Below are 25236 nucleotides of genomic sequence, written 5' to 3' on the forward strand. Positions count from 1 at the left end.
CTCAAAAGTCTCCCCTTGAGCATTTCCTCATGAAAAGTGAAGAGCATGCTTGCTTTTATTTGGCCAGTTCATTAATCCACATCACTGAGATGCTACCCCCCACCACCAGTGTGTTTCTGTGTGCACATAAGTGCTTCAAAATCATCTTGCAGTCATTCCCACCAGAGGTGGTTTCAGTGCACCCAGGCAAGAGCAAAGGCTCCATGCTGAACTCCTAGTGTGAAATGAGTCATTTGTTCCAAATCATGTTTCCTTTTTTCAATATTCATACTTAGTTATTCATTTCCCTAAAGTACATGAAGATGAGATGTTCCTAAGTTACCTTCTACTTGCTCTCAGTACATATACTATTTTATTCCTATTTCTTATCTCCCTTTTCCAGCCTTTTCCATGATCTCAGAGGGCTTTGATTTAGGACCTTGTAGGCACAGACAAAGTCCATACTTTGAGGAAACACCAATTAAGTTGGTTTTGCTTGCAAGATCTTTTGAGACCTCAGCCTCCCTTTGCACTGGAGACAGTCAGCACCTGCAAGGGCTTGATTCCTACCATGAGGAACAAAGTTAAAATTACTTTTAGACTGCAGAAGATAATCTATTATGGAAATGTTCATATTATTCAGTAAATATGCAAGATATGATAAATATTTGCAAGCTTCCTGTTAGCTATCCATGAGGACAGCCAAGGAACTGACTGATGCATAAAGCCGTTTATGTATACATGTTTCCCCTTTCATGTTACTTCACAGCCATAACTGAAAATCATAGCAAACTGTTCTCTTTTTCTATACTCTGGGTCATGCATAATTTTTGTTCTATCTTTTGAGATCTCCATGTTTCAATACCAGCCATTATCTTTGGGCTATTTTTTAACTATCATAATTGTTCCGTCAGATTACCCTCTCCCTTTAAAATTGTTCATTTGTAAATTTAGTTTATTATTGTTTGTTTAGTTTTTCTTTATTTATTGATATAGTTAAAATTCCAAGTAAGTATCATCCTAAAGATGCACTGAACAACTTTCAAACCTGTAAATAATGACATATGGAAATGGATGTGAAAGACTATAATACCATACTGAATAGTGTCACGTCATATCTAACAAATTGCATTCAGTTTGAATGTCAAGCTGACCTTTGAGTACTGGAAAAAAGTAATTTCTCTATTAAGAAAATTCACAAATGGCATCTATCACAAGAAATTTACACACCTTGAACAAGCTCAGTGGCATTAAGGAAAATATGAATGTAAAGACACAAAACCTGATCTAATCTACTGTAGCACATGCTCTGCTGAGGGCACTCCTGATGGCCTCTTCCCCTCACCTTCATCACCATCTGTATACTCCTTATTTTTCATCACTGAACCATTGTTGTCTTTGATATCTGATAATGTTTTTGTCTTCATTATTGCTAGTGGATCTTGATCTGTTTAGTGAGTCACAACCAAAAATATGAAGGGCTGAACTGAAGTCTACCCAAGCCAGCACACAGACTTGCCCCGATTTCAGTGGGTTTTTTATCAGACTCTACATTCAACACTGAGCAACCTCCTCCCAATTTTCTGCTTGTATGTTACCTCTACCCACTACCCTCAATGCTAAGGAAATGTCTTCAAATGCTTCAGAATTTCATGTGTATTTTACCACATCAACTATTGGAGATCATGCAGGGCACAGTATATTAGAGATGTAAGAAATCCACTTTTATCTGCACCGAATATCAGAAAATATAATTCACCAACATACTTAAAGCTACGTTAAGAGAGAAGGCTGTGCAAGCAGTTTACAGGAAAACCTCTTGCTGGAAGCGGAGCTAGAGAGGGGAAGAAGAGATGCTTTCTGTCCCCAGTCCCTGTGTCTCAGTTGAAGTATTTATAGACTGAGAGAGCTGCTACACAGTCGCAGGACCTGGCTTAGCAGAGACATAAGAGATCCCCAAAGAGGTCAGGTACAACAGCAGAGGTAAAATGCATCAAGACTAAGTTAAACTTAACTTTGTAACTGTAGCCCATAAATATACCAAGCAACTAAAGCAGTACTTTATTGTCTCTTCCCTGGGAAGTGGACAGTGGGAACCTGGTGATGTTCAGAAGCTCATGTGGCTGGACTACACCAGCAAAACAGACTGGGTTTGATTTTGCATGACTTGCCAGAGATTAGATATCAATTTTTTCTGCTCTTACAAGTAGACCAAGGAACAACACATTGCTGGGTGACTGAGCAGATGCCAAGGCTGTCACTAATGCACGCTAATTTAATTCCTAACTGGCAGAGATCACTCCGGGTGATCTCAACCTCAGCTGGGCTCTGCAATTCACCTCACAGAAAGCACTGCCAATTTTTAACTTGCATCCCATCGTGGCTTATCAGAAGGGTCCTTGTAACGTCAAAAAATAACTAAACCTAAGTATATCACCTTCTCAAAACCACCAAGACTGACTGGGGGAAAAAAAAAAAAATCTAAGGAAAGAGATCAGTTAAAGTTGCTTCTCAAAGGAAGGTGTTGCAGGAATGTGGCAATCCTCCTCCCGTCCTATAAACAAACTTTCAAAAGTCAGCTGGTGACACTTTAGAGTCTTTACACTTATCCTGGATTATGTGTTGCTCTCATCTTCACCCCTGGGTGCTAAGTGCCAAGCACTGGGAGGGTCCCTCCTCCCCAGCAGCTGGGAGACAGGCTGCTGTTCTTACCTGACATTGTCATGCTTCTGGATGTAGATCTTATGAAACATCATATCTTCCTGTTTGGCATTAATGTCAGCTTTCATCTCCATGGCAACATGTCGAGGAAGTACAGAGAGCAGGAGACGCTCCTGTGGAGTCAGACAGATGAACCAATTAAAACACCTGCTGCCCAGTTAACAAACACACTTTGTTCCTTACTGGGGAGAAATGAGTCATCAGTTTGGTGAGAGAGGAGTACAACCAAGTGAAATGGTCTCCATAAACCCAGCAGTGGATTCCCTAACAAGTCATATGCAATTCTGTCCCAATCCCACAATAAGAGTTCAATGATTTTAGAAGAAAAATTATGATTTTTCATCCCAGATGCACTGGGCTTGATTCATGGCTGTCAATTCTTGCAAATGAAGGAGCCATGCAACTCAAAAAGTGGCCGTGCACCATTCTTGGAAGGATTCTGATAAATGATACTGTCTGACCTCCCACACAGTCTCTCCACACCACCATGAAGTCCTCCTTCACATAACACCAGAGGACTGATAGCCCAACACCCCTGGGCACAATTTAAAATTTCTTCCTTTCCTATCTAATCATCTAAGCACGTTACTCCAACAGGCATAAACCTGTTCTTAGCAGCTAAAAAGTCAACAGGAATGTCCTGATAAAACTAGCATGAAAAGTGAGACCAACTATACAATGCATTATTATACTTCTACACTCAAAACCGCTATTAGTGCCCAACTGCATTAAGACCTGTAAACCCACCCACTCACCTACAAGAGTATTTTCAATAACCACCGCTGTCTTCAACAATTTGCAGCTCTCCACCCTCACTTGGCACTTTTATTTACTGATAATAGCTTTAAGTGTGACTTTCATAACGTTATTTTGTAAGCTGTTCCATATATAGTTTTGCATGCTAGGCAAGAATTAGTTACATGACAAAATGATGACTTTCTGGTAATTTTCCTAAAAACTCACACAAAACCTGTGCTTGTTATTATTCTAAATTTGGTGGCAATTTCATGCAGAGGCTATAGAATTGAGGTCTGCAGGTAATATGTGCCCCAGGGATGCATTTGTATATTTCACGAATCACACCTGAGAAATTCTGCCCAGACCTTCACTTTATTCCCACTCACACCCCCCACAGTTCAAAAGAAGTTTTTGCTATGGCTGCAGAAGGTGGGGAGTATCTCCTTCGGGATCAGCTCCACTGTGGTCCAACCTGCAGGCAGTGCTCTGGAATAGCTGAAGAACCCCAAAAGCTTGTGCTGCTCTTGTCTTTAGTTTTCTTTACCTGCAGTGAGCGGAGGGAAGGGCCTTACTTCCTGAGGACACAGACACAATGTGGCACGAACGAAGGTCCCTAACCTTATCTAACAGCTCGTTAATTCTCAACAACACAGGGAACAGTAGGGCTCAAACGCAGTTCTGACTCAGACGGGTCAGCAATTCTGTACTAATTACTCAACTCACCGGGCCTCTTACCTGTACTACAGCTATAGGCACATTCCTGGTTTCTAATTCCTAGTTTTAACTGAAAGTTCCCCATTTATTTCTTCCCCTAAGGACAGAAAGAAACTTTGGGGGAACCAGAGGAAGATGAATTCACTGGAAATGTGCTCAGCATGCACTGAGACATTTTATAGTGTGTGACACTACCCAGTATTTCCTTTTTTTTCCCTTCAGTGTGTACCTTAAAGAGATTGATTCTTGCCTCCAGTCTCTGAAGAGGTAGTAATAACACAAAGAAGATGTGTTGGATGGATTTCTATCTCCTCTGCTCAAAACTGCAGCAGTCCTGACAAGATACTTATTTTTTAAAGTACTCTCACCTTCACTAGCGTACTGCAGGTGCTAACAGTTACATACCCACATTTTTTTTTTTAAAAAGATCATGAATCATGCACGTGTCCTCAGGCTTCTGTCAGCTATTAGTGTACTCCTTGAGCGCAAAAGCACAACACATTTGTATGCTTTCCAGAGTAACTGGTGTATATGCTGTTGTCATTTGCATATTATAATAAGCATCCTTGAATGTGTGAAAGCTGCTATTTTATGTGTGATTTTACACATACTCTAAATAACTCAAAGCTTAATGGGATGTTCAGGGGCACCCACAGGTTTGGAACATTCCCTGTAGGCGCACAAGCGTGGAGGGATTTTTTTTTGTACTTGCTTGCAAAATAGGGACACATTCAGGGGACTGAGTTTATCTTACTAGTACTCCAAGAGACTTTCACATATATTTTTGGGTAACGATCCCTACTCTTCCTGACACCACAGGCACTTGCCAGATTAAATCGCCAATGGCGACTGGCACCATCTACCTGGACATGTGCAAAGCATTTGACACTGTCCCGAATGACATCCTTGTCTCTAAATTGGAGAGACATGGATTTGACGGATGGACCACTCGGTGTATAAGGAATTGGCTGGATGGTCGCACTCAAAGAGTTGTGGTCAACGGCTCGATGTCCAAGTGGAGAGGAGTGACAAGTGGTGTTCTGAAGGGGTCAGTGTTGGGACTGGCGCTGTTTAACATCTTTGCTGGCAACATGGACAGTGGGATCGAGTGCACCCTCAGCAAGTCTGCCAACGACACCAAGCTGTGTGGTGTGGTTGACATGCTGGAGGAAAGGGATGGCATCCAGAGGGACCTGGACAGGCTGGAGAGGTTGGCCCGCACAAACATCACGAAGTTCAGCAAGGCCAAGTGCAAGGTCCTGCACATGGGTCAAGGCAATCCCAAGCACAAATACAGGCTGGGCAATGAGGGGATTGAGAGCAGCCCTGCGGAGAAGGACTTGGGGGTACTAGTGGATCAACAACTGACTGTGAGCCAGCAATGTGCACTCACTGCTCAGAAAGCCAACCGTGACCTGGGCTGCATCAAGAGAAGTGTGGCCAGCAGGTCGAGGGAGGGGATTCTCCCCCTCTACTCCCCTCTCATGAGACCCCACCTGTAGTGTGCTATGTCCAGCTCTGGGGCCCCCAACATAAGAAGGACACGGACCTGCTCGAGCAGGTCCAGCGGAGGTCTCGAAGGTGATCGGGGGCTGGAGCACCACCCTTATGAGGGCAAGCTGAGAGAGTTGGGGTTGTTCAGCATGGAGAAGAGAAGGCTCTGGGGAGACTTTCTAGGAGCCTTCCAGTACTTAAAGGGGGCTACAGGAAAGATGGGGAGGGACTTTTTATCAAGGAGTGTAGGGATAGGACAAGAGTAAGGGCTTTAAACTGCCATCTAATCTAAATCTACCCTCTTTAAGGAAGAAATTCTTCACTGTGAGGGTGGTGAGGCATTGGCACAGGTTGCCCAGAGAATCTGTGGCTGCCCCCTCCCTGGAAGGGTTCAAGGTCAGGTTGGACGGGGCTTTGAGCAACCTGGTCTAGTGGAAGGTGTCCCTGCCCATGGCAGGGGGGTTGGAACTATATGATCTTTAAGGTGCCTTCCAACCCAAACCATTCTATGATGATTCTGTGATTTTCAAGACACTTGAGATCTCCAGGAGATGAACTAGCACTGCTCTGAACTATCACCAATCAGGGAATAAGACAGGCTTACGAAGTGAAACAAATGTATGTAGCACAACATCCCTTCATAGAGCAACTTATTAGGAAGTTGAGTGATGTTGCAGAGTTGAGCATTATCTTTATTCTGTTTGTTGGGAGCACCACGATCACGGAAAATAAGCTCTGAAACTAACAGGAGGAGGCTGTAAGAACTGCTTTTGTAAAGCACAAGCCATGTTAAAAGACCTTCAAAACAACAAAATCCCTATGTTTTATTTCAAATGGAGCAAAGTAATTAAAGTCTCCACTAGAGTACGATTTTCATTTTGCTATAATAACTAGAAAGTACTGCAGCCCTCACTGTAAAAATCACTTATGCACCAGCAAGGTGACTGGGACTGCTGTTTTACAAGTATAACAAGGCAGCATTCTGACCTGATAAAAAAAGCAAGAGCAAATTCATATATAATTCTCACTTCAAAATAAGATGCAAATATAGTTCCACTGAATTATACATTAAACAAATGCATCCCAAGGAGCACTAGCCTCTAGAATAGGCATAGATGAAAGAGTACAATACAGATCTACACTGTTTACATACGTACACATAGATATATGTATACGTGGGCACACACATCCCTGTGACGACTCTGTACTACACAGGAATTTTAACTATTTATGTCATCCTCTCCCAAGATGACCTCAAAGCACTACAAATATTTAATGTCTTATGACTATCCATTTGTCCTCAGGTTTAATAACAGTTATTTTTCACTACAAGTTAAGTGATGCAGAGATTAAAAAGAGGAGAGAAAAACTTTTCAGAGACAAAAGACATGCAATGCTAGAAGTAAAACTGTGCAGTCCCAATAACCCATATCCTACTCAAATCCTAAGTATTTGCTCACTACAGATTGTGGAGAGCACCTATTTTTTTCATCCAAGAGTATTTTATTCTGGGCAAGCAACAGTGATTCCTGTTATGGCTCCATCCTAGGTTATCTCAAATGACAAAATCACAAAAAGTCTCTCTTCTGCATTGGACATTCTGGATTTTTATTTACTTTCTTGCTAATCTTGGGTGCTGATAGATGCTTAATAAAAGAAAATACACATTTCTTTGCCTGAGATAACCTGCCTGCCTTTAATAGAGAACAGCACACAGGAGCACCATCAGATCTCCAGAAACAGGCAAGCAATGATAACTGTTGGGCTGTGCAGCTGTCTTTCTCTCCACCCCTGTTTGGAGACTCTCTCAGATGTGGGCTGAGCTGCCCTTATTTGTGCCTGCTGTCACCTCAAGATTATCTTAATGCATTATGCATAGGGATGCATCTGAACTGAACCTGGAGATCAACATTGGTGCAGGCTGTAGCAGCAAACAATCTTATTAGGAGTTCCCAGCTGCCAGGACCCACAGTTACTGCTGGAAGTACTGGAGGGTACTTCTAAATGACTGGCTTTGACCCATGTTTTTCTGATGTCCTGGCTTTCTTCTCTACAGTATAGTACTTTCTGGGGAGGGGGAGAAGAAAAAAAAAAAGACATAAAGCTAGGGCATTTGTCAGGGCTTTTTTCACAAACTATTTCTGACACAGAAGCTCCTAAATCCAGAACAGCACAAGCATTTGAGCCATGCAGCTAAGGCAGTCTCTCAGCAGGGAGGACAGAGCTGCAATCAGTAAGTAAAATGGGGTACTCTCTTGGCTCAATCCTTTCCTTCATTTCAAGGTGTGGAAGGAGGAGTGGCTGCTCATTTCATCTTTCTGAGACTACATTCGTTACAAAGGAAAAAGGAGCCTTGAGCATGAATTTCATTTTCGTATATATACACTATCAAAATAAAGCATGCATACACGTTATTTCACAGTAAGGGTTAAGCAGCAAGTATGTCAGCCAGAAGTACCTCATGAAACACTGCCAAAAGACAAATCCATAGATGCAGATGGGCTGAGACATGAGGGAAAATTAAGCTGTGTTACCACAGAGATGCAAAAACACTCCAGCTGATTCATTCCCCTGACCTCTTCCTCAAACCCACAACCAAGCTCTGAGGTATCTCCCAAGCGGAGAGTGGAAGCCCTGTTTCATGATTCATTTAAAACTGGACTGGACAGACCACTATGCGATGTACTGCAGGCCCAGATGTGTGTTAGCAAGGGAATAGTCAAGGTGCCCCCAAAGGTCTTTTGTATCTAATTCTGAGGACACAAGAGATTTGTTGCAAGGAAACCCACAAATGAATTAGGGGAGTGGATACATTCAGTACCCTTGATGACTAGGCTGTATGCTGACAGCAACAGGTCTTTTCATACCAAAAAACATGGAAGTTGGTGATGAATCTTACTTTTTGAACAAATACAATTCACTTGAGGCCTATAAGGTATACAGAGGTGTGCAGGCAGGTGGGTACCTTTGGGGAAGGCAGGAAGAGGACCCTCTTTGGACGCATCAAGGGACAGTATGTTCTGTGGACCAATTTTTACCTTTCATATCTGAAACCTGCCTTACAGCTACCTGTAGGCAGTGGCTTTGCTGACAAACACACCATGCTTTGACCTTACAAAGAAGGTCAATCTGTAGCCTGTGTTGCCTCTGCATTCAACACATGGCTTCAATGATGGGTGCAAATAAACTATGCAGACTTTCTGCATACTGTGCAATTTCAATCTGCAGATCATAGACCACAGGGTTTGTTGATGTCTGCGGAGAGGTCCATCAGGATATTAGGGAAGAAATACTCCCCTGAGCACTCTTTCAAACCTTTAAAATTCCTGCCCTCTACCATCAGCCCATTCTTGCTTGAATTAATCAAGAAGCAAGAGGCCAGCATAACCCATCCTACAGGAACAATCTGCATGTTAATTCTGCTTCAGCAATTTCATTTTTTATTTTCCACTGTTGCTCTTACCTGCTGCTGGTTCTCCCTTTGAGAATGCAGCCTGGCTTGTATGCATTCCCTGGTCTCCTGGAAAGCCTGTCTTTGGGACACCTCTGCTGGGTAGTGGGTACACACGCCTACAATGTTTGTACAGGAGAAGATGAGAACATTGGAGACCAGCTGCAACAAAAGAAAAAAAAAGAGAAAAATACTTGGTTATACTTTGGAAACCTGCCATCAGTAACAAAGCACCAGCCAGAACCCAGCCCCTTCCACAACTCCTTAATCCAAGCCACACTTAAACCTCAAGCTCTTAATTCCAGTGTATTTTATCCCTCTAGTATTTAAAACATAAAACCTCCATATATGGCCTCAAATATATGTTCTTAATACTCTGTATTGCTTCACTGGTAAAAAATACAATTCCACTGGTAATTCTGTAATCTTGTTTGGTAATCCAGTATCTTGGAACTACTGTGACAAAAACGTATCTAAAAATGCATCATTACTCTGTCAGCTAACAGTCAGCAGACAGATCTGACAGAGGAACATAAATATTTCCATGTTTGTGTACCTACATATGTGGTTTGAAAACATCAAAGATATATTAAACCATTATTTTGAAATAGTGATTAAAATACTGAAGGGAAAATGTTGGTATTCACTACTCACAAGGTTTAAGAGCAACTGAAATGTTTTTTTAAATCTAGCTCCAACTCAGAATTTTATGTTACTAGATTGAAAAACACACCTTTTTTGACATTTCTGTGAACATGACTACAGAAAGGGTTGTTAAATCTGAAGCGTATTTGGACTGGACAAGCATGAAGGAAAAGCTACATTGTTCTGCTTCCATGTGGGTTATGTTTTGTAAGGAAGCAGTCACATAACTTTTGCTGAAAACTAGTGTTGCGATCCCTTATTTCTTAACTATTCTTTTAATAAAAAGGAAAAAAAAAAATTCCATTCTCATTGGTGGCATTTGGTTCACACAAAATGTTCAAAACCACTTCTGATGGTATCACGTAAACATTTCCCTTGACAGAGGTCAGTCACAGTATAACTTTTTGGGAGTTGCACAAGCTGTGCTGGACCTCCCTTTGAGGTCAGACTTACTCAAAACACCTCTCATCTCTTCTAGGAAGAAAGACTGTTAAACCTGCAAGATTCTTAAAAATAGGGATCTTTGGTCTACTCCCTAATGAGTCCAAATATACTCTTCACCTTTATTAGTTTTTTACTGCAGAACAAAAAAAGTAATTTCCAGATCAGCCTATTCACTGAAAATATGGGGCCCAGCTCTGAAGGGCAGGAGGGGTGCAGGGCACCCCTCAAACCCTGAGCTCCCAGGGGGTGCTCAGGACTCCCCAGATCAACGTGGTCACTGTGCAGGAGAGAGGAGCTGCCCTCATGTCAAACATGGACCTACATCCCGAAGAGTAACAACCTCTCTGAGAAACCCCACTGGGATTACTCTAACTCTTTGACTACATCCATGCACTAAGGACAGCAACAATTATTTTATTAACAACTCTGCCTTGAAACAGGATTTAGGCAGAAAAATCTCATCTTTCAGCTCAAAATAAGCAACACCTTAAGCTACAACCAGCTGAGGGACTTCTCTCTGTGGATGGCTGCCAGTAGATGGCAACACTCCAACTTCCCAAGCCCCTGCACCAAAGTGCTGCATTTTGGGCTATGCCCCGCAGTGAATTCTCACTCTTATGTATCATACTACAATACAATAACCTGCAGGTTATAGATACCCACTGGGGATTATCACCAATGCCAGCTATATGAATTTGCAGATAACTGGTTCCCAAGGAGGAAACTATTCTCATACTCTACAGATTGCTCACTCCACCCAAAGAGTCCATACGTCGGTCAGAGATAAGCCCTGAGCCTAAACTCACACATTCCCTTCACAATTATATTCTCGTTTATCTCTTTCTAAGGCTGGTTGGATCCTGCCAGATCCAAGGTCCTGTATCTCTCCCCGAAGCTGATCAGACACCAGCCAGGTTCCACCCAGATCCTGCCTGGTTATTCTAACCCAGTGCTGCATCCAATGGGCATTGGATGGTATTTTTTTTCTGATAATGATAATTTTTAAGGATGAAACATCCCCACCCCACACCCCCCCCCAGTAGAAAAATCCACTAGTGCTTATTATAATGAAGAAACAACTTTAAAAGGGAGTAGAAATAGAGTTTTCCTACGAGTTACTCTGATTCCTGCTCCATGGCTGCACTGATTGTGACTCCCAGCCTGTGAACAACACTTGTACAAGTTCAATACAGTTACTATGAGCTCAAAGGGGTTAACACTAAACAGCATCTTTTGCATAGCCTGATTACAGCAAGACTCCTAAATCCTCTCTGTTGGAGCTATTCAGTTGCGTTGTAAGTGGAAAATTTGTCAGGGCATATAAAAGAGCACAAGCACGCATTGTATATCTGAGATGGATAAAACTGAGAGCACAGATTTTAAGGAAATATGCAATTTTATTTTTTTAATCCCAAGACTCTTGAGACTTCATTTCACTTTCAGTCAACAGCTCAAACCCAAAACAAACTCCCCAAAACAGTGACTCAACCCTTGCACCAAGAACAGGAGACAACATGTTGTTTAGATGGCAGGGAACACATGAGGAGTGAACCGACCAGAAAAGAGAAACATCTCAGTCCTCAAAACAAGCTCTTTTTGGGTATATCTCAGTGCCAGCAGAAAGTCCCCCCAGTGGGGCCCATCCATGAAGTACCACTGTCGTGATGATGCCTTAAATAGCCAAGCTGCAAGGTTCAAGGCACATGATTCATATTATGCATGGACACCAACATTATCAAAGGGGAATACAAGAAACATAATCAGACTTCACATTATTGATAACGTTTGTGGAACACAAAGCAATTTAACTTTTCAGCACTCACTGACGTCATTTTACACAAACACAGGGGACTTCATAGACTGATTTACAATGCAGACTCAGATGACCATGCTTCAACAACTAGGAATAAAAACTATATTGCAATGTAATTTTTAAGTATCAGGGGACAGACATCCGTATTTATTCTGTTAAGCAGAAGCTCATTTAATTCACAGTGTGGCATCTTTGCAACACCATGAAACATAAGGGGAGAAATTACAGTGTAATATTGAAAGTATCAAAGATCTGCAGAGATTTAAAACTGAAGCTCCTACTATTTGCAACAACACTTGTAAGCAAAAGCATTTTGTTCAGTATCTGTTCACAATTATTTTCTTCACAGGTGTTTTAAAATATAAATGAAAAAAAAAAGAAAAAAGCTTTCTAATCTCTTTTTTTTTTTTTTTTCACATTTCTCTGTCTTAATAAAATAAATTTATATCCTGTTGCCCAAATGGTACTACTTGCTTATCAGCTTCCTTGCCATTTCGCTATGGTAACCAGCTTCAGTCCCAGGAGGAAAGAGATGATGTAGATATTAAAAAACTGATTCCCTAAGCTCCATGTCCTGAAAAGTAAAAACATATTATGGCAACTATTTCAGACAATCTGTGCTTGAAGAACTGTTCAAGGCAATGGGAAGATATAGTTGTCTGTTTTGTAGTCGATTTCTTTCCCCTGCCTAGCTAGGGATTTAGACTAAGAAGATTCCTATCCTTCTGATCTTGGAAACTAATAGTTTATAAAAGACTACCTCACTTACATATGACTCCTAGATAAGCTATTAAACTTGCCTGCAGTATTGCCATATTTGAGTATTTCATAAACTAATATGTTTACTCTTAAAGCATCTGCATGTGGCAGAGAAATGTTATTATCCTGATGTCACCAAGGCAGAGTTCTTTAAAGGTAATTCAGTAACAAAGAAAAAGCTATGTACTATGAGAGGTTTTCAAAAACCATCGCAACTTCTTAGATCCACTGAAATAACAGATCACTCAGTCTCAAACAAAACAGACCAGACAGTTTCCAGTCACTTCGATTTCACTGCACAGAGCACTGCAATGCTTTTGTTGAATCTCTTGCAGGAAACTGTTTTCAATATTTTTCCCCTTGGTGACTGAAGGAAAAAAAGAGAGATGGAAACAGTTTAGTTCCACGTGTTCTAGGAGTTATGAAAACCTGGTATTACAAAATCAAAATCGAGAGCTAAATTTGGTCTGACACTATTGTTACAAAATTGATGTTTTTGGCATTTCAGGCCAGGCTGAGGAAGAACCGGGATGGCTCAGTGACCAGGGGGTAGCCTCCAGACCACCACAAGCTGAAAAAAGTACCAGCTTGCATCAATATTGCTACGCTTCTCCCTGCTGTGTTTCTATTCGATTATTCTTCAAACACCAGATGCTATTCAATATGTAATTAAGAGACAACAACATGCTTTAAGAGGGATAGCGTCCAGATAAATTTTGTTAGTTCCCTACCTCTGCCAGAGCAAACAAGGCTGGCTACTGACATAAGAAGGTGGGCCGTATTCCTCGGAATAGCACCGCTTATTATAAAAAACACAGCTTCTGTTTTTTGCCAAGTTGCTCTGCTTTGGTCCACTTCTCTTGCAGAGGCTCAGCGTTATTTCTGTTCTGCAATCACAGCGCTAGGCTATTCTCTGTTAGTTTCCAACACCATTAATCAGTATTTTGTTTTTCTTTTTTCTTTTAAATCAAAATATTGTTTTGATATTTTCATAAAGTCCCATTTTGAAAACAACTATATTTTAAGTTTTTACTGTGGGGCAGTAAAACTGTTGCAAGGAGAAGGAAAGCACATACATGGAAATTAAAAAGTCATGCAAAACAATCTAGAGCCAACAACAAACTACATACCCCTTCTTTCCAGAGTGTGACACTGCTCTGCTTCTGCTTTCCAGCTTTAGTGATACTCATCCAGTAGTAAATTGTTTGTTAAATCAATTATTAGTGCAACAGCTAGGTTAAAAGCAGGTAACAACTGAGTTTCTAGACTACATTTCATAGTGGTTGTATACTGAATTGACAAATTGGTCCAATTATTAGTTGCAGGGGCAGACATTGAAATTAGTTTTATTTTTGAGAGTCCTTTTTTTAACTGTGAAAAATTATTACAAAATCTTTAATACTTATCTGAGATAATGTACGCACAAAAATATGATGGACTACAAAAGCTCTAACTATCCAAGATATTTCTACAGCACCTCTGTGTGCAATCTTGAATTGAAAGTAGGGATAAATTCTAAAGATAGAAAGCACAAACATTATGAAAAAATGTTGTTGTTATAAAGTATAGCTGTTCTTTAAACACTTTCCCTGAACAGCAATTAACCCTCTATTGCCTTTTTATGTACTACTATCTAATAAAAAAATTGGAGCAGCTACAGCGCCAAAGGCATAATGAAAATTAAAACGAAAGACAACATCAGCTGGCTTCAAGATCAAATTACTCATGTATTTGTGCTGTATATACAACAACAACTTTCATTTCCCAGAGCTACATCTAGCAGAGCACCAAAATAGTGAAAACTTGTAGATTTTGCTAGAAAGATAATTAAACTGTTAAAGTCATATGGTCTTCTCCTGGTGTTTGGCCAGTAAAGAACAGGATAAGTACTAGTGAACAAATCAGGAGTTTTTTATCTTAAATGTGACAAGTTCTTTTACTGAGTACCTGAAATAACTGCAACAACAAAAGACTACATCAATACACCAAAGTCTAAGAACAAATTTTCTGAAGTTGCTATATGATGCCTTCCCTCTCTGTTCTACTGCTTCTGTGCAGCAACCACTCGGATCTTGAGCAGAACACAAAACTGGTTACAGCCACAATCTTCCAAAGACTTCTCTGAGTGCACTTTATGCACACAAGTAGTGCTACTGAAGCCAGCTCAAAGTTTAAATGCTTCCCTAAGTCATAGTAAAATTTAACTATCCCAAAGAAGCACAATTTATCAGTGATTCTCTAGATACACAGTAAATCTCTTCAGTTGCCATTGAGAACAAAAACTTTTTTGCAGAAATACTTCTGAAACCTTTTTGCATATTCCTTGTATTTGGGAAGCCCACAAGGACCAAAAGCTGTCCACTTTAATCTTTCAACTAGATTCTATATTCAGCATAAAGTTACTTGCTGAGAGCAGAGCAGTGGTATTTTGCTGAAAACACTTAAAGAACCATTATGCCACTTGTGAATGTCTCTGTTCAAGAATTACAGTCAAGAAAAACATTACACTGAAGCTATCCATTCTGTGTATTTCAGTGACCACTTCGTATTTCCAGCCCCGGTATATGTTGATCTCTTAGATGTGATGCTCTGTTCTCCCAGGGGAACGACAAACAAGTATTTTGCTCCACGTAAGTTCACTCTTCCCTCAGAATAAAAAATTATTATCTAATTTACCTTTTAAATACATAGTTGCAGGTAGAGACATAATACACTACACCCTTCATCCAGAGCAAAAAATTAAGATTTTTATTTTTTTTCAATTTTTCCTGTTGTTTCAGAGGACATCAAAATGTTTGATGCTCCTTTCTTAATTTTAATGCTTTACAACTTATTCGACAACATTTTAATTTATTTACTGATTGTTGTAATGGAAAAACCTTCCGTGCATTCTTTCCTACTGATATTCTTATTGTCATACAGAATACAGTATTTATGATTTGCCTTTTATAATAAATCCAGATTTTATTAAAGAACAAAACACTACCAATACAGATGTATTTTAGTAATCATCTCAAGAGGAAACATTCCTACATCAAACTGATAAATTCTATTTCCCTATCACTGTTTTGTTAATTAATTTTTCTGCTGGGATTTCAGTAAAATCCTATTTTCTTTGGTTACTGAGCGATAAGGTTAAGAAGAGGAGAATATAATGTCCTGACCGAATCTTGGCTTAACACCAGCTAAAAGAAGTATTTCTGTATCTAAATTTTCCTGGAACTCTATTGCGACCCCAGCAAAGCATCATCTGTATGGTGGCCATGCCTGGTGGGGAGGAAGTGCTGCCCTTTGCTAGCAATAAAATATTAGGGAAAGAGATTCCCCGGTCCTATCGTCCATCCTCACTGAATCTCCGTGGCAACCAAGTTTCTGTGCACCTTCACACTTAATATACTTTATGAGCTATGAATCAGCACTGGTTTTCATGTGAGGATCCTCGATGGCGAACCGGAGGAAGCAAGCTGACAGCCTGCAGCTAAGCGGGAGAGACCGTGTGGGAAGATGCCACTTGAGGGGAAACATCCAATGGCCCTTGGATGCAAGAGGGAGACACTAAAACAACTTAGGGGAAGGCTTCTTCCACTGAAACAGGAACTTTTCCCCTTTCCCTTTCCCTGTTATCAATTCAATCCCTGCTTTATTATATCACATCTAAGTCTTTGCAACCAGTCTGTCTCCTTCAACTCCAATGACTTCTTATCTTAAGAGATGGCACACCAGCCATATGCCTCTCCTCAGCACAGAGAGCTGAGGACAAGCGGCAAGTCTGGCCGGTTTCAAATCTGCTGTGGCAGCCTCCAGAAGGAACAACGTGCCAGAAAGAGACGTCTGGGATTGCCACAGCTCTCACAAGCAATGCTGCACAGCAGGTTAGTTGGGGCACAGTTAACACTCCAACTCACTTTACCTGACCCTAGTGAAAATGCATTTGTACCGTGAGTGAATTCATCCCCTTGGAAGTGTGTTTATTTCTGATCCATAGATGCACCTCTGTGTCAAAGACTTCAGCAACCAAATACAATCTTACTGAAATAAAAGCTCTTCAAACAGGACTTCAAACATCAGGTACATCTCTTTGAGGTCACGGAAGTGGATGAAAGCTCCTACACTTTCTGTGCATGACTCACAGCTGTTGTAGGGTAAATATCTTCACACACAAAGTATGTCAAGATAATTTTGACAACTGTACAAAATTTGCCCAGATGCATGATAGCTTAGGCAATTTAGACAATGACTTTAGTTAAGAAAATTAAAGGAAAGCTGTGATATTCCAGCAAAATCAGTTATTCTGCAAATGACTGTAAGCACATTGAGTTTGAGTGTGAGTTGTCTTCATGACAGTCCCACCTGTCCATGTGCTCCCAAGGTGGGAGGAACTGTTCAGAGAAGACACAATAGGTGTGAATTTAAAAGGTGTTAATAGAAAACATTATAATTGAATATAAATTGGATTAAGAAGTCTGGTTATGCTTTTGAGATTCTCCACAATGTCTCTGAAGCTAAAGGAAGCTCTAATCAATGAGAAGAAAGGTTGAGAAACATGCTTGATTCATCATTTATATCCTATTTCCTTCCCTATCTGGTGAAGGTGTTGCAAAGGAAGGAAGTCTAATGCTTAGGTTTTCTATCAGACTCTCTTAAAATTTGTCCACTACACTGAAACACACATGAAACTTCATTTAATATATGCTAACTAAATCAACAAGTAAATACATACGCAGATTTGACCCATGATCAGAGCAGGATTTTGTTTACTTTGCTTTTCTGCATTTTTTTTTTTTTTTTTGGTTTGGATCAGGTTGGGCCTGGCAGCCATACTACCTACATGATCTCATCAGAAGATACCTCCGCAGCCTGTCCTGCAGGATCCCAGCTCTTCACCTCCACAGCTGCCACTACCTGCCCTCTTCATCCTCCTGGCAAGGGATGCTCTGCCTTTCCCAACAGCCTACATGCTGCCAGCAAACACACTTCACAGAGAAGTACGTTCCCAAGACCTGTGGTTGCTTTCCACGGCTATGAGAAAAAATATCCATACTAAAAAAGCAAAATCATGAAGATCAACACCCGTCTGCTTCCCCCCCCATCACAGTACACCCTGGTCCTTAGTGTTTCTGGGAATACTTCTGGCAGCCATGGACTCAGATACAGGCAGTGCATCACCCCTTATCTTCCATAGTCATTTAAGCACAGGCGTCACCTCCAGGTCACTGGGAAAACAAAAATATTTATCTAGTTACATGAAAGTCTTATTTATCTGGGAAAAAGGAACGGTCTCCAATAGCTCAGCAGGCAGAAATGAGTGCCCTAAATATGGTCTGCAAGATATAAAAATCGTTATTTCCCAAGCATTTAGAATGCGTGTTTTTGGGAGGTGGTGAGTTAGGCTGGTTTTATTTGTGTGGAAATAAATGCAAAATTGGAGAAAGAATAGAGTACAGATGGATATTTTGGTTCTGATTTAAAGAAGACCTCCTTTCTTCTTCTGTTGCTGGATTTCAAATCCAGATGGGGCAGCTTGCCCACAAGCTATGCTCCTTCCTATTAATATCCCTATACCAACATATATTTTTAATAAAGAAAAATTACCAAGCACCACCAACAAAGTTTGAACTCTTGAACTGAAGCAGTGGCTTGTACCAGATGAGGTGAAGGAGCAGCATTCATAGCAGATAGCAAAGATTGTGCACAGCCACCACTAATATACAAGTAAATCTATAAGGGATCTGACTGGATCACAACTGAATACTCTCCTTTAAAAGCTAATGTGCATTTTGGCCAGCTATTACAGTAAACTAAGCTTACTTCTGAATGAGAGATGTTGCATAGAAGTCTGAGATTCATTGTCGTATCTTATGGTCTGGCTGCTTGAGCAGCTGAGCATACTGATCTCTAAACAGATTCAGTTTCAACAACACAAAAAATATCAGTAGGCAAATTTCCAATCAAATTTTAACTGAGCACAACGGACAGCTTGAAGGCACATTCCTTGGCCTTCAGCTTCATCATACAGAATTTCAAAGGTCTACAGTAATACAATAAAGGTTTTATAGGGAAGCTCTAAAAGACTCTTCAGAATTGTTTATAAAGACAAGTGTAAGCCAACCTAAGGACAATGGTTACAAGCAGGTCTGTTTATAATACAAATTACACAAAATAAAACAACACAATTCAGCCTGTCTTTATTTCATTATACACAGCCCCTCTTCTCTCTGCCTTTGGAGCTGCACTACTTCACTCTTCATGTGTCTTTCATTTCACCTTTTTAGATGGTAACTCTCGTTATTATCCACCCTGGACTTTCTTCTCAGCTTCCCAGTCCTGTCTTTCCCCCAAACGCACACACAAACACATGGCCTCACAATTCCAGGATCAAACCAAATTAGTATTTTTACATTAGCCAAGATGAACCTCATTCTTTTCTGATAGCTCCAACAATTTGGTTACTCTGCTACTATATGAGCTTTTCAGTGTACATTGCAGGGCACAGTTTTAATTGCTTTGCAGTATCTGAAAGAAAACATTTCAAGGTATACTTTCGAGGCATATGTACTGAAAAGATTATTCAAGTCCCATACCACAAGACTGCATCATTAATTTCTGTAAGCATTATGAAATGGCAGGAAGCTGGATTCTTGAATCAAGATATGCTATAGCCTAAGGTTATTTTTGCTAGGATGTTAAACCTGCTTTTTCTAGCTGTCAAATGTATAAGATGAGTATATTGAAAATATTGGCATCATGATATTGTAAAAATTCAAATGTTTAACAGAAACAAATGAATCAACCGCACTTTACTGGAGATGCACAGTTTGGAAGAGTCTTTGAATTCTGACAATTGAAATAAGCTGGGTCTGCTGAGAATTGGGCAGGATATAAAGAAAATAAATCCAAATTTCTGTAGCTAGTGGAAAATTTTGAGTCTGTAATTGAGCATGTACTTTTATTCTCCCAAAGATCGTTACCAGAGATTATGCAGCTGAATAGGTTTTCTGAGGTGAACTTAAAATAGACCTAATATCATACTAACCTTCCCAAGAGGATACTGTACACCACAGAATTGGACTTTGAAAAACAGTGAATTACGAATATTTAAAGTAACCTAATCTGAGGAAGACAGACAGAAAAAAACAGGGAGTACTTATTTTCAGAATTTTTTATAACATGACAAGAAGACAGCAAAGGACCTAAGAGACCTCATAGACTATGTAGTTCATTCCCCACTTGCCTCTTAAAAAATTGTCATATCCAAAAATTGATATAACAATTCTGTTGAAGTTTAAAGGGCACTGAAAAGCAGTACTTGCTTTTGTTATATTATATACAGTATTTCTCTTAATATATCCCAAAGAGACACTTACTTTTCCTGGAGTGGACAATATTGATCATAAAAAAATTAGCTTGCAATCTAGTTTCCCTGCCATCATTGTCTGTTGCATCACTGTTTAAATATTTAGTCGTGCCATTAGATTTTTTCATTTCCAAGAGTACAGTACCTGTGCACTCGGCCTTGTCTAGTAAGCCTTTCACAAAGCAGCACTTGTACTATGTTGAGATTTATTAGTATTATTTCAAAACAAAATGAGTTTATGAAAAGTACTTCGAATGTGGAAGATAACTGGATAAATAATTGCTTAAAAACATAGATGAGAGAGGTTTTGTTAACTATTGAAAACCAGGTAGAGTTATTGCCTTTATGTCTGGAAAATGAGTGTCACATAAAAACAAATAAAGACTTTATCAAGAGACAAAAATAATATAAAAATGGTACAAAGTGGTGTAAAATCTTTCAGTATGTGATCAAATCCATCACTGTGGTTTGAAATCATGGACTGGTTCTTTGCCATGGTACAGTAATGTGATAGCATTTGTTGGTCTAAATCCAATAGGGAGCTCCTAAGCTGCTTTTGATAGGATAAAGATATTGGATCCAGTTCTCTATTCTTAACAGTTTATCAAGTTAAGGCAGATAGAACTAGAGAAAATGATTAATTATATCTCTAAGGTCTTATCTCATCAAACACTTCTTAGTGCTTTATGATAATCAGTCATAAGCAAATACGAGATATCCCTTCAAAGGCAAAGCAGGTGGTCCTTGACAGATAACAGTGATAACTGATACATCATCTGGTGCGCAGAAGGCCCAAACGCTCTAATACACATCCTGCTGCAGAGCTGGTAAAATAACAGTAAACAGAAGTAGTAGTGATGGGTCATTTCTGCCATTGACTTCCTTCATCCATTGAGGTCTCCAAGACAGTTTTTAAAACTAACCAACTGCTCTTTTAAGAATGTCAAATACCTTTCCTAAACAAAGAGAAGTTTCTCAAAATGGTTCCATCAGAAGTTCCAGAAAATAGTCAAACCAGATACACTAACTCAGATGAATCTTGTTTGCTTATGAACAGAAAAACCTCCAAAGCCTATTCCTTTTTAAGAAACTATTTCAGAGATCTGTAGCAGAAATCAACTGATAAAACCAACTATTTCAACAACCTGATGCCAAACCATTGACATAACGCCAGGCATCACACAGGCATCACAAAGAGTACGGACCACAGTGAAGTTTGTCTAATACTTTTGTTATTAGCAGAACCTAGGCAGAAATTTCTCACGTCGTTATCTATCAGTTTGTTTGTTGCGTTCATGTTTAACTGAAAAGTTCACAATGTCTATGTAGTTTTGGAAAACACACCAAAAAAGAAAAAAAAGAAAGGGAGGAGAGAGAAGGGAGAGCATGGTGGAACCACAGAAGAGGCAGAATCCAAACCAAATGGGACAGAAGAGGGAAATGGAGATGGAGAAGCAGAGATCAGAACAGAGGACTAGGACTAGTAAGTTATGAACAGAGATGCACAAATACCTGCACTTTTCCTGGAAAGATTACATATTTCCTTCTTATAGAACCTGAAATCAAACCACTACTTTTTTCCCACTGTTTTTTCTGCCTCAAAATTAATTTCTGCTCAGTAACGAACTACACATATAGTCCCTTCAGCTGGCAGGTCTGCAAAGAACCAAATGGTCTCTGTTGCTACGCCTTGCTGGCACAGAATGTAAGTATTAAACACTGTGTTTGTCCTGGGACTGCCTTAAACAAGGGAAGTGAAGTGAGGCTGCAGCTCACCTAAATGCTGAATAATGTTCATCAGCTCACAGGCCAGTTTTTATCAGTTTCAAACAAGGCTCAGTAGGCAATGTGTCACATTTCCTAGCATGAGTGCCCAACTTCACAGATTCCATTTGCCCTTAAAATATCACTTTTATAGTGTAAAATTGCTGTATCTGATTATCAGCACTGAACAGATCAGGAAGAACTATCTTACAAATGGCTGTTTAATTAGTTCAGAGCAAGCTGTGCTATTTTCAAAGAGAAACTAGTTGGAAAATCAGCACCAAGTTTTACTGGACTTTTGATATGAGTGAGTATCCAAGCACTTGTACTCCATGGAGCATATTTACCTTCCCCACTGTTTCCCACCACTACAGATGGGTCAGATGCTAGCACCTAATCATGATTTCATCCAACTGTGCCCACATCAGGTCTAAACAACAGGAATGAAAATGCTAGAAGGTATCTATCCACAAGAATAAAGGAAGGGAATTAGAGTTTGAGAACAAGAGAAAGAGGAAAATAAGGTTGGGTTACTGCCCATGTCTTTCTTTAATTCAAGGAATGGGAGCAGGGTGATTTCTTGGGGGAGGGGAAGGATAAAGAAAGAAAGACCTAAAGAGTACATTGTCCTAAGTCCACCATCCTATATACACTACTATAAAAGCCATTAAAAGTGGAAGTCAGTGTAGCTGACACTGAATAGTAAAGAGACTTGGTTGATCATGAAGTGCCTCTTTGCAAGCATGCCTTCTCAGCTCTGCTCCTCAAGTTGAGTGACCAACATCAGCTCCAGCATCAAAGGAACAAAAGATGCACCTGGCAGTAACAGCTTCTATTTTGGGGAGAAAAAGGTTGGCCTTTGGTCTGAATGCAGATGGAAAATGTGTTCAAGTACACTGATTCCTAAAGTGTCTGGAAGCAGTCAAAGATCCCCAACATCGAAAATCCTCTTATTAACAGCAGGTGCAATTCCCTCAGGGAAGATGAATAACCCTATGCCATGACATCTCAATTTTTCCCCAGCTCTGCAGAATTGCTTCAGTCCAACTACAGTTCAGTTTCACCCAGCAGGCTTTCAGTCAAGCCCCTTTTTAGCTACTCTGTCTGTAACAGCTGTATCAAACAGACAACACACATTTCTTCATGCTATCTTATGATTAAAAAGACAGGTAGTCTACATTTTTGCTCATCTAAGTATGTAAGTTTCTATTTCTGTATTCCAGTGTTCCTTGACACAGTTTATACAATAATCCATCATCAGCAAGCATTAGGCAATTAAATATCTTTGGTCCCTCTAAATTATTTCCAGTTTCACCATGCCCAGCTTCTGAATACTTGATAGAGGAAGCAACACAGGAAGCACAGCAAGGAGATGGGCAAAGTGGGAAGTTACCCTATTCATGAGAAAGGTTTTAGGCAAGCGGACAGTGGTCCTAGACTGCTACCTTCAGCTCTGTCCTTCACACATACCATGGACATGTCCATAATATTTTTTGGCAACCACACTTGACACCTGCTCAATGTGTGGAGATCGCCACTGATCAAGGAACTGATGCTGCTTCTATACTGTGCTATGGCTTGAAGCCAGGCTGGTCTGAGGGGATCCCAAGGATGCAAGGCATTGCCGTTACAACTTCCTTTCCCCAGAAGGGGCAGTTCAAAGAATTTACAGGAATGTCCTTTCTCCTCCTCCAAGAAAGGAGGTCAAATTCTCCAACTCCAAGGTTAAATCCTTGCAACTGCTTACCCAAGGGTGGCTGGATGCCCTTCCTCCCATGGAGAGCAGCTCTGATTTGAAGAACCTCCCTGCTGAGCCAAGAACAGTCTTGTTCCAGCTCATGAATTACATCCCGAAGCCCCACAAACTTTTGAGAAAGGCCAAATTCTGCTGTTGTTGCATCTGTACAACCCAAGGAAGGACAGCAAGGGTAGGTAGCTACTTAGACATTGACTCCTACTGTTCTTATTTGAGACACTGGTCAGGTCCACAAGACTACTCTGTCAGGTCTTCTCAGAACAGGGCAAAAACCCCTCCATTACTGAGTAGCTTATAATTAACAGATGCATTATCAGTATGTGCTATCATTTTCCCCACAGTATGATTGCTATATGGGTCTTCAGAGAAACAACAAACATTTGATTAATTCTCTCTCTACCTTTTACCTCATGTAGTCAAGCAGTTTGTGGTAAGGCTCATAAAATATTAACACCGTCACAAGTACTTTATTCACACAGAATAGAATTTATTTAATCATTGTCTCCACTAATTTTTACAACTATCACAGGGTTTTTTATCTTTTAAAGAAATAATTATGTTTCTGAAAATAACTTTTTTTCATATATTCCCCCTTCTACCACAGACTGCTCTGATCTGTAGGCTCCAACTACATTGTTTTCTGCCCACCTGAGTATAATTCTAGTCCTTCTCTATTTGGCAAGGCATACAGAAAATGGAGTTACAGTCCAGACCTTTAGGATTAAGATTCAACCAGGATTTTAGCACTTCTAGGAGACCTTCTATTCACCAGATATCATTAGCCCAGGTTCCCTTCCATTTTTATTTTGGTAAATCAGTCCTTCCTGTCTGTCATTTGGCTATTACCTCCCTTTCTTGCTGTGTGCATTACAGAACCCATTTTTAATTGCTCTGCACACCTGATTCAAAATGATTTTGTGCATTTTCAGGGTATGCACATTGGAAATATTCTCCAGATCGTGCTGCAGGACTCAGTCACTAATCAATTTAAGCAGCACGAAGTGATAGGAAAGTCAAATGCAAATTCACCCAGGAGATAAAAAAATTGCTCTTTTCTCCTGGCCCCAGAGGGAAATCAATTTTTGGCATTTGTGCCCACACACTCAAAGATTTTCAAGAGTATAGCTGTCACCAGTTCATTAAGATGCTTTGATGAGGTGGTTTTAGGAGCTGAAACTCTATATAAAAAGTTCCATTTCTAAAATCAGTTTAAAGAAATGAGCTGCTCCTACAGTAAAGCATAGTCTTCGGGCACCCAAAATCAAATGTAACTCATGTACTTTTTTAAATCTCAGAAAATCTTAGTTCCCCTGCATGTTCTGGCCAAGCAATTATAGCCTGAGTTTTGATGCAGACAGACACTGAGAGGTATTAGCAAACACAGTGAGGGTCACTGTTCAGAAGTGGAGAGGCTGTTGATTTTATTTCCCACTGGAATCTACTGGGAATAAATGAACTACAGGATTCCAGAAGAACAGCTTGTTCTCCAGGCTTTGCTCTGTTCAAACAGAAAAAACATAAGTTATTAAAATACATACACAGAGCTCGAAGACTGAAAACAGGCTGTGAGAGGTCTTTTGCTCTCAAAATCACAAGCACAACTC

General features: G+C 40.2%; 1 protein-coding gene across 1 annotated transcript in view; it reads right to left on the minus strand.

Moving 5' to 3' along the window:
- The window catches only part of ADCY5 (adenylate cyclase 5), a 224107-nt gene that overhangs the window by 83201 nt on the left and 115670 nt on the right, over positions 1-25236 (minus strand). The window contains exons 2-3 of the mRNA XM_074873615.1: positions 9110-9259; positions 2692-2813 (exon numbers count right to left, since the gene is read on the minus strand). Coding sequence (XP_074729716.1) covers positions 2692-2813; positions 9110-9259 — 272 coding nt within the window. The remainder of the gene's footprint in view (positions 1-2691; positions 2814-9109; positions 9260-25236) is intronic.

This window comes from Strix uralensis, chromosome 6, assembly GCF_047716275.1.
Source record: "Strix uralensis isolate ZFMK-TIS-50842 chromosome 6, bStrUra1, whole genome shotgun sequence".
Lineage (NCBI taxonomy): Eukaryota > Metazoa > Chordata > Aves > Strigiformes > Strigidae > Strix > Strix uralensis.